Source organism: Argopecten irradians, chromosome 10, assembly GCF_041381155.1.
Source record: "Argopecten irradians isolate NY chromosome 10, Ai_NY, whole genome shotgun sequence".
In the NCBI taxonomy this organism is placed as follows: Eukaryota; Metazoa; Mollusca; class Bivalvia; order Pectinida; family Pectinidae; genus Argopecten; species Argopecten irradians.
Genome location: NC_091143.1, coordinates 34,519,030 through 34,533,674, shown reverse-complemented (window position 1 = coordinate 34,533,674; position 14,645 = coordinate 34,519,030). Strand labels below are relative to the sequence as shown.

The following is a 14,645-nucleotide window of genomic DNA, read 5'->3' as shown; positions in this document are numbered from 1 at the left end:
AAACCACAAGTGTGACATAACATAAATCGACACAAGATTAGTAATAATAATTTTTTTGAGCACTAGCAGGCAAAAGCTGAAATTTCTAACATGTCATCATTTACATGTCTACATGGTAGGAAGCTAGTGGAAGTAAATCAAAACACCCTAACCACTCAGCCAATGTGGCCCCTATATGAAGGGCCAATAGCATTACACATGTAAAATATTTACCGGAAATTTAAGTAGTACTTGATGTTGTTCAGAAAACGCTTGTCATATGCAATCTTTTGCAGAGCTTCATGTGCCTTGCTACCCTTCTTCAACCAATTCTTCTCCTCTGTCTCAAGAGGTCCATGTGAGCACTTTGTCCGGTTGCCACCTCCAGATAAAATCCACTGATGGACATCAACAATATGGTGCACAACTCCAAGCCATATACCCTGAGTGACAAAAAATTTTAATAAATATATAGTGTGACATCCTTTCCATGCCATGTGTACCTATTATCGTAAATGTGAATGCATGCTACTGTATAAAGTTTTCCATAATGTTTTGATGGATTAAAAAGGATGAGAGAAATCATGAAATTGAGTTAACTGTGTCAGAGTTATCATTATTAGTTGACAGTTGATTAGTTTCTACATTGGTACCTACTGACCACTATTGTTCTGATGGGTGGGCAAAAAGAGATAAAATTAACAATTTCAATATCATTTCAATGGCAACATGTGATAATGTAAAGAATGATTATGGAAATAATGGTCCAACAATTCTTCATCCAAAGATAATGGGGTTATGGTATGTCACGGATTAGTGCTTTGATGCTATGCACATATCGGTTCTAACTTTGTCTGTCATTTGGACTGTCATTGGTTCTCTGGGCCATAGACACAACAAATAGATATTATTTTTACTTACTCTGAAGTCATATTCATCCTTAGCTTCTTTGCAGGCATGCCAAAAATGATTTTTTGCTGTGGCTTGTCCATTTTTGTAAATCCTTAGCCTTAGCTTCTTCCTGTTGAGATGCCTGTTTTGACAAGATAAGTAAATGTTAGGGCATGTGTAAAAGATAAAATGTCAAAAAGGCTATATATTGTTAAATGGAAATGTAATACCATTAGCAACATTTAAAATTTGAAGATCATATCACAATTTGTACCTACCAGTATGTGAATTTTGACTTTTCTGTCTTTTATTTCATACTACTGGAAATAAGGTCTAAAATAATAATATAATTTTTACTCACAGCATTGATTTTTTTCCCAAGATTCTTGGCACCATGCCACACATCAAACGAATGTTTGATGTCAGGACGTTCCTTTTCTGAAAATAATAAATAAGTTTACTAATTTTCTATCCTACTAGATTATGACCTTGAATCCATGACTATCATTGTTGAATTAATCAAGCAATATAGGAAATACATTCCTATATTGGTTTATTGGTATAAGTTATAGCTTGAAATTGAATTTGACAGCATCTGGAATAACAGCATAAACTTTCAGCAATATTGGTATCTCTAGATCAAAACAAATTTTGCTATCCTAACATGCAATAGATTTTATGGATATAAACAATTAAATCGCTTACTCATCAAAGATGATATTTGCATGTGTTGATCAGTTGCAATTTCTGCGACCTTCACATTCTTTGATAATAGGTCTTCTAACGCCCTTTGGAATCCCAGTTTCTTAATGACAGTGGAAACCTTCCCAGTTTCCCTCTTGTCTACAGTGACTATAGACATGATTTTGTTGCTATCTAGCTCCATCAATGAATATGTGCAGTATTGTGCACTGTGGCCGGGACTATCCATCCTTCCATCACCTAATGTTATACAAATATTATGATTTTACAACATTGTAATATAATGATAGGTACCATTTGTTTGAGATTGAAGAACATGTTCTAAGATGTCATGGGATATAAAAGCTATCATAGGAGCTAAAACATCTGCATGGAGAAACAAATCACACAATTGACAAATACCATAAAATGCCCCCTGCATTCATAGTTTATCTAATAAGTAGAATAAAGTTATGTAAAACTTCAAATGACCTAACTTCCAAATGGAAATCAGCATGTGATAGAACTGAAGTTAGTAGAGTACCTATAAGCCGTGAGATGACAGGATGGGACAAGTAATACATGATTAACATCAATTGCCTTGCATAATTTCATACTGGTCATAGTGCCATAAATGTATAGGTATAGGTTTCTTAGCAAAAAGTCTGAAAACAGAACATCACAGTAATGTTTTCAATTCAAAATAAATAACTACGTACAGTATACTAGAATAACTTTAACACATGCATAACACAGTATGCCCCCACCCCACAAATCAATCATACCTGCCAAAACAACATCACGACCCTCAAAGTGGGACAGCAAAGAAGCCTGCTGTTCTTTCCAGAGTTCATCTATAGATGGTATAAGATATATCCTCTGTATATTGTTGAAGGTAGTACTACCCGGAAAGTGGAGCTTCAGTGCCCTAGCAAACAAAGCAAGCTTTCCAAAGTTGTTGCCAGAGGTCAGAACAGCAAATGAGATGAGAAGGTCACCTGCATGAAGCTTTCTGTTTAAAACAGGCTGGGAGGACCATTCCTGACATATATGTCCATCAGAACAAACCTACAGGAAAGGATAAATAAATGTGGACATGTAATCACCAAACAAAATTGCACTAGTTTCTTAACTACATTTTGTACTTCAAATAATGTGTTTTTGTACTAAAAGAATCTTACCCATTTCAAATGAAGTGCTGAACCAATAACTTTTTGTTGAACTTCAACAGGTTTTTGGCAATATTGGTCAACAGTGCAAAATTGACTGCAAGCAGATTTTGCAAGCTCCAGCAAACATTGTCTATAAACTATAAATGATTCATCAACAACTTCTTCTGCCCTCTCACTGTTGATTATCTTTAAAATCTTGAGGCTAGATTTGTCCATGGGCTCCTTCTTTTGTTCTTCCTCCTCAAGCTCTAACATTTCATTTGCTTCATTTCCCTCTCCCTCTCCCTCGCTAAACTCTATGTCACCAAATGACACTTCAGGAATAGCCTCCGGATTACTAAGTCTACAACAAAAAAGGAAAACATATGACATAATTATTTCCCAATAGTGTATACAAATGAATATAAATCATTCCACAATCCATTGTACTGTACATAATCAATAAATAACACTAATACACAGCCAAATACATTTGTATAATTCTAATGAACAATTGTTCAATCCATGACAATATTCATGTGCCTATTAGGTATGTTATTTGCTGTTGAGATCTAAGTTATATACATGTGTATATAAATCATATTATATGTAGTAATTCCTAAATGAACTCATAATTGCCAATTTCTTATATATCAAATAGAAATCCCTGAATTTTGACCATTGAATGGCAGTGGTGACTGTGTAGTAGTCTTCGACCTTTGGGTTTCAAGTCATAATCCCAGTCAACAGGTACTTTTTTCTATTGGTACTTTGACACATATCTGCTATCTACCTTGTCCTAAATGGCCCTGACAAAACAAACCACTTAGGAACCATGGAGAATATCTTGAAATTGCACATAATTTACCACTTGCGTTTAATCACAAGTCAAGTACACAATATATTGTGAATGTCATCTGAATGTTGTAAAGTATGTAATTATTTGTGTAAATCAATTATAAGGCTAAACATACTGAATATCAGCTACTTTGTATGAGCATTAATTAATAGTATATTTCTTACCGCAATGACATTTCTGTTGGCTCATAATCCTCATCACTGTCTAAATTTGATCATCTCCCCTTCAGATGTGAATATACTTAATCTGCAATAAAGATCAACATTATGCAATTTATAAACTGTAATGCGCCTTGGTAATTCTCAATGCCTTCAGTACTATGCATTTGTTACAGAAAATAATCATATATTTTACTGAAAATTAAGTCTCATGGGCAATTCCAATTTGATTTATATACTGTACTTACTATACTAAAATATTAGTAACAAGAGATCCCAGAGGGATCTTGGCGCCCACCAAAGTATGATCTATGTCTCACAATGGAAAGAGGGATCTTTTCTCTGCTTTTCAAACTTTTTCAAACATACAACATATATGAAATATGAAACAGATCACTTCATTACTTTTTTTTAGAATTAGCAGTAACAAACTTCAACTATCAAAATCCAAGATGGCTACCTGTCGGCCATCTTGTTGACCGATCGGTCCTAAAATGCAATATGCACAACTAAGGTCCTAGGGGAACATACATATAAAATTTGAGAGAGATCGCTGCAGTACGTTCTGAGAAATAGCGGTAACAAACTTTAACTACCAAAATCCAAGATGGATAAAAAAGAAAAAAAAAGAAACATTTCATTTCTCATTTCTTTTTAATTGACACTCTAGATACGTGTATATTATAACATTTTATATGTTTACGGATTCTCAATGACACTATTTGAGATTATGACAAAAATATTAGCTCTGATGTATTTTGAGTATACAAGTGTAACCAGTATTAATTCTAAACTGAACAAGAAAATTATATGAGTACGGGAGTCTATGGTAGCTACGCGCTTCACGCTTAGATATTGAGATATAATTAAATATCATTATCATATTGTGGTCTATAACACGTGCTCGCTGTCATGTAAACAAAATCCCCTTCGGCGCCCCTTCAAAATGCCAGGTGCATGAAAGCTAAGAAAGACTGGTATTTATGCGGAAACGTAACTAAACAAGTTTCGTTATTTATACGCGTAAATACAAATAATGTTAAACGAACAGAACCACAGAGGAAAACAGCGGTAGCTGTGAATTATTGATTTACAGTTACGCAATAAATGGCGGGCATTACGAACCTGTCGAGTAGCAAAACGGCGAACTCCTCGTTACTGTGGATATAGGGAATGCTCATCATTACGGACTCCCATCTTTCCCCAGCCTCTCCAATATTGATCCTCGACTTTTGATAAACAGAGTCTCGTTCCCGTTTCCTTCGCTTTTTGGCAGAGTCTGTCTGTAGAGTGAAACGTTTCAAACGTTTCCTCGTGGTTTCACTTTCCGCCATTTTTTCACTGAACTCCGAATGTCACTGCGCATGCCCAAATTATTGTTCGGCGACGCAGATTTATCTTCGTAAGACGGGTCGTATTTTAAAATATATATTTCTTTTTATTTTCGAACAATGACTTTGTATTCATCAACAACGGTCTAATTAAGGCAAAGTTCATAACTCAGACAGTTAAAGAAAATTACCAAATTTCAGAAACTTTCAAATTTTCATAATTTTATTGTTTCTGAAGCGTAGTGGGGCTTTAACAGCCAGGGTCATGTAAGGACGGCCTCCCATGTATGCGGTGTGTAGCATGTATGGTTCATGAAGAGACTGGTTCAGCAGGAAGGTGAACACAAGTTGTTTTCTGACCTAGTATTGTGGCCATGAATATCGTTATTTCGGTCATCCCAGGTAATGTCACCATACTAAAATATCTGGCGAATAAAAGAAAAACACAGTTAAAAGAGATGATCGTCTTCAAGTGAACTTTAATATACGAACATGCTTAATTTTGATCAACACAGATCACCCATCATTTCCTGAAAGCAAAAGACCAAGCCGTTTGTTTATTCGAGCTAGCTGAAGTAATTTGTAATTTGTAGAACTGTTCTTTATGGGTTGTGCATTGTTCGGTGGTCATAAATTATTTCCAGATATCATTGGTGGTATGGTGCTGTAGTTCATCTTTTAAGTGTGGGGTTTGCCGTGCAGTGCAATGTTTTAGTTGGGTCCATATCTGCACTTTTTGAGCTATTTAAGTGACAAAAAATATATTATAGATAACATATCCAAATTGATATGGGATAAAGAATAAATATACAAGATCACAAGTTGTATTTTTGTTTTTTGCTTTTTTTTTCTTTTTTTTTTAATTTTCATTTCATGGCTAAATACTGTCTAATAATTTCATTCTTACTCACTTCAATATAATTCTCGGATCATTACCATCTTTTTCATCAACGCTCTATTTATCACTAGTATCCTTATACTGTTATAATACTTATACTTTCACTTATACTTAATGCTTTCATCTTATACCTTAACTATTCAATCCATGGTTTGTGAATTCGTTTATAGACCCTGCAGGTAGGGCTTTAGAATTGTACCTGCTGCCCCTATTGCATGATCGTAAAAGGCGACTAAATTTAGGATCTTATCTTTTCTTTCTAACTGACTTTATCTTTCCAAATGCCTCCCTTGGCACCGCCTCCCATTTGGCCTTGAGTTGAGCGTTCACCCCTGTGAGGAAGGCTCTGGGTTCTGTCCCCTGGCCGAGACACACCAAGTCTATAAAAGTGGTAGGTTTTGCTCCTGCTTAGCGCTCAGCAAACAGGGAGTGAGACGACTGGTTCGCCCGTTGTCAGTATGTGACCGGGTGGGATGTGTTACTTGGTGTTTTCGGAAGCATACTTCACTATAAAAGGGCAACAGTTCCACTATACAAGAATACACAACATGAATATACTGCAGTCTCCCAAAACACGCACCTCGCACAACATACACGCATCACACCGCATACATGGGAGGCCGTCCTTGCATGACCGTAGATGTTAATTGGACGTTAATTAATCAAATAAACAAAGGTTCATTATTTTGACGTCCTGTTAAAATCCAGGGTCATGTAAGGACGACCACCCATGTAAACAATAAATTGCGTGTATGGAGTGCACGGTGCGTATTTCGGGACACTGCGGTACCTTTATGTTTTGTCTTCTTATATAGTGGAACTTGTGGCCCTATGACATGATCGTTAAAGGTGACTAAATTTAGGATCTTATCTTTTCTTTCTTCTTCCTTGTCCCTCCTTTGACCTTACCTCACTGGCCTGTCACTGAAGCATGCATACACCGCAGTCTCTCAAAACTTTGTTTGATTAATTAACGGTCTGAGGGTCAACACGCACCTCTCACAACATACACCCTTCAGACCGCATACATTTGATACCGTCCTTATATGACCCTGGCTATTCATAGGACGTTAAACAAACAAAATAAAATCTGTTCTTATAATTAGCTTAACATGCATTCGAAAAAGTACCTAAAAGAACGTGTAGAAAAACAAGGGGTAAAAAGAAGCACCCTGCGGGACACAAGCGGTTAAATTGCTACAAGCGCTAACAATATATTTTGTTTGTTATTCCCCGCCCAACGAAGTTGGCAGGGGATATACAAATGGGCTCCGTCCGTGCGTACCTTTTGCTATTTTTAGGTTTTCATTTTTTGCACTTTTTCCGTTACCATGGAAATATTGCTGAAAATATCATGATAAATGGTAAATGTTACTTTGCAAAACTCCACCCATCTTTGTGTATATAGTCTAATATAAATGTCAAGGCTGTATACCTGATTCAACAATTGCAGCCCCGCTCTACTTGAATTATACTCCATCTTTCTTTAGCTCAACTTCCTTTTTCCTGGTTTTTTTCATACACATAAGTCTCCACAATCAAACTTACTTCAGCTTTGATATCTCCATTGGCGGGGGATCTGAATGAATATGTCCTTGTTCTATTAATTAACGTTATCTTAACAGCCAGGGTCATGAAAGAACGGCCTCCAATATATTGCATTGTGTTGCTTGTATGAAGTGCAGGGTTGTTTTGGGAGACTGCGGTATATTCATGTCGTGTATTATTGTATAGTGGATATCTTGCCCTTTTTGATAGTGCTATATCATTGTTGCATACCGCAGAAGACACCAAGCAACACACCACACCACACCCGGTCACAATATACTATAGACTATGGTGTGGATTGTTCTAATCGCTTCAAGCAAATAATATGATAATAAATGAACATGTGTAAAGATTAAACATTCTCTTCATCATTTTAAATGCTATTGTCATAACGATTCGGTAGAGATAGGGTAGTTGAGGTTATTGAATGAACCATACTGGAAATAGTATTCAGTGGTCTCATTAACTTGGCAATATATTACGAATGATTCATGAAGAGACTGATTCGGGCGGAAAGTGAACAAAAATTGTTGCCTGACCTAGTGTTGTGTTCGTAAATATTGTTATTCCGATGGAGAAGCAATCCTTTAATAGACTGAAGAAGGAACTTATTTATGAAAGTAAACTGTTTTTTCTGGTCTAAAGGAAGACAGCCTGTCTCAAGATAAAGTTGAGTGTTGTATTACCTGTCATTGTCCATGCTAGCTTAAATTGACCTAACATTTGATCGGACGTTAGTAAGGTTATCACAGATAGTGTCGCCATACTGAAATAGCTAACGAATAAACAAATACACCTTTAGAAGAGATGATTGGCTTCAAGTGAACACAGATCCCCCATTATTTTCTGAAAGTAATAGATCAACACATTTATTTGAGCAATCGGAATTAAGGCGCTTTTCATAAGTAGGGAATGAAGTCTGTTATTTCTCCTTTTAAAATATTGCATGTAGCAAGGTTTCCTTCTTTTGCAGGATTAAATTTTAATACTAACTTTTAAAGTCCCATTCTTACGACAGGCTATAATACATGAAACCTGTAAGGCAGGCTCTGGGTTCTGTCCCCTTGCCGAGATACACCAAAGTCTATAAAGTGGTACTTTCTGCTCCTATATAGCGCTTAACAGATGGAGTTGGACGACTGGTTCGCCCGTAGTCAGTATAATATGAACGGGTTGGCTTTGTTGCTTGACGTCTTCGGACATCGACAAGTGACTTCAATCAATATATATATATATGGGACAGAGAGTTTATATACCGCAGTCTCCCAAAACACGCACCTCCCACAACATACACGCAACACATCGCATACATGGGAGGCCGTCCTTACATGACCATAGCTGTTAATAGGACGTTAATAACTAAAATAAACAAACAAAAGATTGCTCTCTAAACCTAACAGGTGTAATGCTGCTCAACCTGTAACAAATAAGAGTACATAAAGATTGTGCTGTGTCTCTCGGATTTCAGCCTGCGTCAACTTAATCAACCAGAAAATGAGTACTAACTTTTCATCAACCCCCAATGGGAAAAATGTGTACAAGAGGCCCAGACTGGGGAACAAAAATTGTCCATCTCGTGAAAAGAAATTAAACGGAGACGATGATTATATAAACTGCTGTATGTGCGACTCCAGCTTTTGTATCGCTTGTTCATCCCTATCCCACCAAATATATCTCTTGATGCTACAGGATGGCAGCCCGTCAAGCTGTGCTCCATGTAATACAAGTTTTCCTTAAATGGAGAACATGAAACATTGCCTAAGTAACTTTGAAAAAAAATCAAAATATGGATTCCTAACCCTTAAAATTGATACCATCAACAAAGATATCCTCAAAAAAAGGTGAACGCAGAAGTGAAGAAAGAAGTAACTGAAACAAACAAAAACTTAAAATGAAATTAAAATAAGAACTAAAAGCTGATATAAAAACCACCGTATTGACTGAAGTGGCAAAAGATTTCAAATCTGAAGTCGACGAATTAGTTCGACATCAAGTAAAAGAAATTGACGAACAAAAACAGCGATCATCGAATGTGATCATTATTAACATACCTGAGTCAGCAAAAAAGGTGGAAAATTCTATCGGAATCGACAATCTTGATGTTGAAACTGCTTTCAGATTAGGTAACAGGGACACGAACAAAATTAGAGCTTAGATAGGTTTATACAAAAGATAAGTTAACGTACCTCACTCACTAAGTCTCTTATATTTTGCAAGGGAATGAAGGGCAGACCTTCAACCTCGAGGGGGTGTATGCGGCAGGACAGTCTATCCGGTCCAAGTTTTGCAATTTGTTAACCAAAAGCGATGTTGTACTTTGTGTGTAATTTGTGTAATATACGCCAATGAAAGAAAATTTTGAAAATGCGTTATTGGTCATTAATTGGAAGTCAACCCTGTGTCAGTGTCCATATTATTATGTGTATGTCTGTGTTGTGCTCTTGTCTTTTACATATTTAACCTCCCCACCCTGTCATGTGACCCCAAAAATTAACACCACTCACTTACTTTGCATGATGTTTTCGGTTCCGGTTGAAGTAATGGACGTGTTCCACAGAGGACCAATAAAATGGAATCGTTTTCAAACATCATCATTTTGATTGCAAAGAATTATTGAGAATAAAGTGTGTAGAATTGAATTAGGTATGATCATATAACTTTTCAATCTTTTCTTTGCGGTTAAATTTGAAAGATGAGGTACTTTTACCAAATCTTCCCTTTGTGTTTTGAATTCGCGATGGCCGCCATTTTGTCATTCTCAAAAAAATTGTGCTACCAAGTTTTTGAGTAAGATATAAACAGTGTCACATTCGTTATCACAGTCATAGTAGTTTCATCTACCTGAATGAGTCAACAATCAACGATTCATAGGAAATTGATAACGTATTGTGAAAGACTAAAACTGGAAAATGGTCGGCGATGTAGGTCTGTTTCTATAGTTCATAACAGTGAAGTGAGCTATCTTCGGAATCTGTGGCGTTCTTCAGAAAATCTCAAACAACATGATATAAATTCACATAAGTGGCGGACTTTCTAGTGCTAGTGACTTATTACAACAAACAGTGAGCTATGTTCACACACACAGAAACGCCGCTTAGTTCATTTGGTTTGGAACATGTGAGTGTACAGTAAAGGAAAGCAAGTACATTAAAATTATTGACGATGTTGATCAAGCCTTTAACAGGGCAATCCGTAATTACCATCAATTAAAGCAAAGGATTGAGGCAACTAGTAATACTGTTACAGTGATCTTCCACGACATTCCATACTATACCATAAAGGTCATTCAAGCCCAACAACTTGTCGAAGAGATGATCTCGTTATAAATAGAAATATTGATGAACTAAACTATACTTAGAAAGAGATCAACTCTCACTCTAGCCCTAGGCTGTCTCAAGACATCACTCAAAGCTCCATAAAGAAAGGAAAATACACTTTGTACACAAAAAAAACCGGAATCTATACATAGATGGTATTCATCCGGGGAGGTTACTGTGTAAACTCTGGTTTCATAAGCAAATTCAACTTCCGCGGAATCTTTCCATCGACAAGTGACTTCAATCAATATATATATGGGACATAGATTGCTCTCTAAACCTCACAGGTGTAATGCTGCTCAACCTGTAACAAATAAGAGCACATAAAGATTGTGCTGTGTCTCTCATATTTCAACCTGCGTCAACTAAATCAACCAGAAAATGAGTACTAACTTTTCATCAACCCCCAATGGGAAAAATGTGTACAAGAGGCCCAGACTGGAGAGCAAAAATTGTCCATCTCGTGAAAAGGAATTAAACGGAGACGATGATATATAAACTGCTGTATGTGCGACTCCAGCTTTTGTATCGCTTGTTCATCCCTAAACCCACCAAATATATCTCTTGATGCTACAGGATGGCAGCCCGTCAAGCCTTATGTGGACATGTGCTCCATGTAATACAAGTTTTCCTTATATGAAGAACATGAAACATTGCCTAAGTAACCTTGAAAAAAAAATCAAAATATAGATTCCTAACCCTTAAAAATTGATACCATCAACAAAGATATCATCAAAAAAGGTGAACGCAGAAGTGAAGAAAGAAGTTACTGAAACAAACAAAACTTTAAACGAAATTAAAATAAGAACTAAAAGCTGATATAAAAACCACCGTATTGACTGAAGTGGCAAAAGATTTCAAATCTGAAGTCGACGAATTAGTTCGACATCAAGTAAAAGAAATTGACGAACAAAAACAGCGATCATCAAATGTGATCATTTTTAACATGCCTGAGTCAGCAAAAAAAAGGTGGAAAATTCTATCGGAATCGACAATCTTGATGTTGAAACTGCTTTCAGATTAGGTAAGAGGGACACGAACAAAATTAGAGCTTTAAAAGTCATCCTTAACTAAACAAAAAGTAACGGAAAACGCTGTTAGCCGGCTAAAGGAAATTAAAAGGAAAAGTAGGTGACCATCTCAAAAAGGTGATAGTGGCAAGGATCTTACACCAAAACAACGAGAAGAAAGCAAAAAGAAAAGGATATCCAAAATGGAGGCGAGTCAAACACCCCCGCAAAGAACTGTTGACACTTCAGACAGCGGACAAGACCAACCTATATCAAGCCCCAATATGACAATACAACGCGTGGAACCAGCAGAAGCATACACTTTCAGTTATTCAAATATCAATAAGGAAACCATCATCGACTCAAATTTAAATGATGGAACTAACCAAGCCAATAGAGATTGCTCTGTTGTTAAGATTCATGAACAGACAACTTAATGTAGATCCAGCTCAGTTCAAAACAACTCCGCCATACCTGGATCAAATACAGCACAGTTATACTAATGACACTTTTATTTCTAACCACCCAGTTGAGGGCAGGCAGTGACACCTAGAGGAACAAATACATCACTGAAGACCTTCTATACTAACGTTTATAGCCTCATGAACAAAAGAAGTGAATTGGAAACAAAATACATGACTACGAAATGATGTCCATAACAGAAACACTCCCAAAAACAGCAATATTTACCTTCAGGAAATAGAGTACATCATACCAGGATATTATCTCCTCAATAAGAAAATAGAGGGATATCATGGCAGAGGAGTCCTGATATATAAATCAAAACTAACCTACATTCATCGGCTATACAAAACCAACATGTAGAGTGTGAGGAAGTGGAAATTTAGATCAACAATACCTGGTTATTATTTCAATGTGTGTACCATAGGCTAAACAGTCGCGTTGACTGTAGTGATGAACTTACCAACATTTTCACATCCAGGCATCACAGCGTGCGTCAGTATGACCGAGAATTATAGTCAGAGATTTTAACTTAAAGGAAAACACTGGGAATCTGAAGCAAAAAATTCATCTGAAACTCACAAAGCCACATTGTTCCTCCAGGCAGTCAAAGATAGCTACCATCAGCATGTCATGAAACCAACACGTTCACGTGAAAATGCCAACCCCTCAACTTTCGATTTGATTCTCAGCGAGTTTTAACCTTCTATTAGGTAATAGTGATCACCTTTGCCTAGAATTCAATGTTAACTTGAACTGTGATACTAGCACTGTGTCTACAAGTGCTACAAGAAATTTCCATAAAGGAAACTTCGAACAAATAAAGAAAGATCTTGAGCAATGCGTATGTGATGACGTTCTCTCCAATAAAAATACTTCTGAATCCACTATCTTTACCGATATAATACACAAAGAAATTAAGGATCACATACCAGAGTGTAAAGGAAAGAACAGGAACTTCAAACTTCAATCTTGGAAACAAACCTTCCACCATATTTAATATGAACCTTACTAATGATGACACTGTTTATGAGAAGAAAGACCTCTGAGTAACAATCGACTCGAAGTTGAAATTCCGTACTCTCATCAAAAAGAGTACCAAAAAAGCAATCAAGATCCTTGAAGTCATTGGAAGATTCTTCAAATACATGAACAGGAAAATCTTTGTTCAACTATGTAAATCACTTATTCGACCACATCATGAATACGCGTCATCAGTCTGAATCGCCTCGACTAAAAAAGACAGCTCAACTTTTGAAAGGGTTCAACGCCTTGCTACCAGGTAAGTTAAAATATAGTTCACAAACCATACCCCGAACGACTGCTGGATTTAGGAATCCCTTCATTAGAATACAGGCGATTCCGCGGAGACATGATTGAAGTGCTTAGAATAGTCCACGAAGTAGATCATTGTGACCGCGACAACCTGTTTAACTTCAAACATAGATCTGTGACGCTTGGGAACAAATACAAGGAAAGAGTAATTGCAGACTGGATATTAGAAAATACCGCTTTTCCCAACGCGTCGTTAACACATGGAACTCATTACCAGATATGGTTGTCGATGCAGAAAACATCAACATTTTTAAGAGCAAACTGAACAATTTCTGGAACCACCACGAATTTCAATTTAACCCTAGCTGTTTTTATACCCTTCCGGAACCTGATGAAATAACTGTAATGGGTCAGAGAGGCCCCCGGCCTATAACATGAAGACCTTAAGGACAGGTAACAGGTAACGTGCGGACTTGGAACGTGTATATCCCAGAGCTGAGCAAGGTGTTCATATCTTAATAATTTAATTGGAATATTTTTCCTTTATGTAAAGATTGTGTATGTAGATATTACTTATTATATTACTTTATTATGCATATCTGATAGGTCACACGTATTATTGGGAGAACCTCTGATAGGTGACACGTGCATGTAATTAGACTGTCGGCCATATTGAAAATTCATGCGTAACATATTATTTTATTTGTTTGTTTGATTAATTAACGTCCTATTAACAGCTATGGTCTCGTAAGGACGGCCTCTCATGTATACGGTGTGTTGAGTGAATGTTGCGCGAGGTGCGTGTTTTGGGAGAATGCGGTATATTCATGTTGTGTCTTCTTGTATAGTGGAACTGTTTCCCTTTTTAAAGTGCTATATCACTGAAGCATGCCACCCCAACCGGTCACATCATACTGACAACGGGCGAATAAGTCGTCCCATTCCATATATGCTGATCGCTAAGCAGGAGCAGAAACTACCACTTTTATAGACTTTGATGTATCTCAGCCAGGGGACATAATCCAGAGCCTTCCTCACTGGGGGGAACGTTCAACTCAAGGCCAAAAGTGAGGCGGTGCCAAGGG

General features: G+C 36.9%; 1 protein-coding gene across 1 annotated transcript; it reads right to left on the bottom strand.

The window, feature by feature from the left end:
• Nucleotides 1–311: 311 nt before the first annotated feature.
• On the bottom strand, nucleotides 312–3,810 carry LOC138333721 (uncharacterized). Its single transcript, XM_069282276.1, has 7 exons — nucleotides 3,726–3,810; nucleotides 2,733–3,066; nucleotides 2,337–2,619; nucleotides 1,576–1,812; nucleotides 1,232–1,308; nucleotides 901–1,012; nucleotides 312–422 (listed from the first exon to the last, which is right to left on the bottom strand). Exons 1-6 carry the CDS (start codon nucleotides 3,734–3,736, stop codon nucleotides 920–922), a joined length of 1,035 nt encoding a protein of 344 aa, XP_069138377.1. The 5' UTR covers nucleotides 3,737–3,810; the 3' UTR covers nucleotides 312–422; nucleotides 901–919.
• Between the last annotated feature and the right edge of the window lie 10,835 nt (nucleotides 3,811–14,645).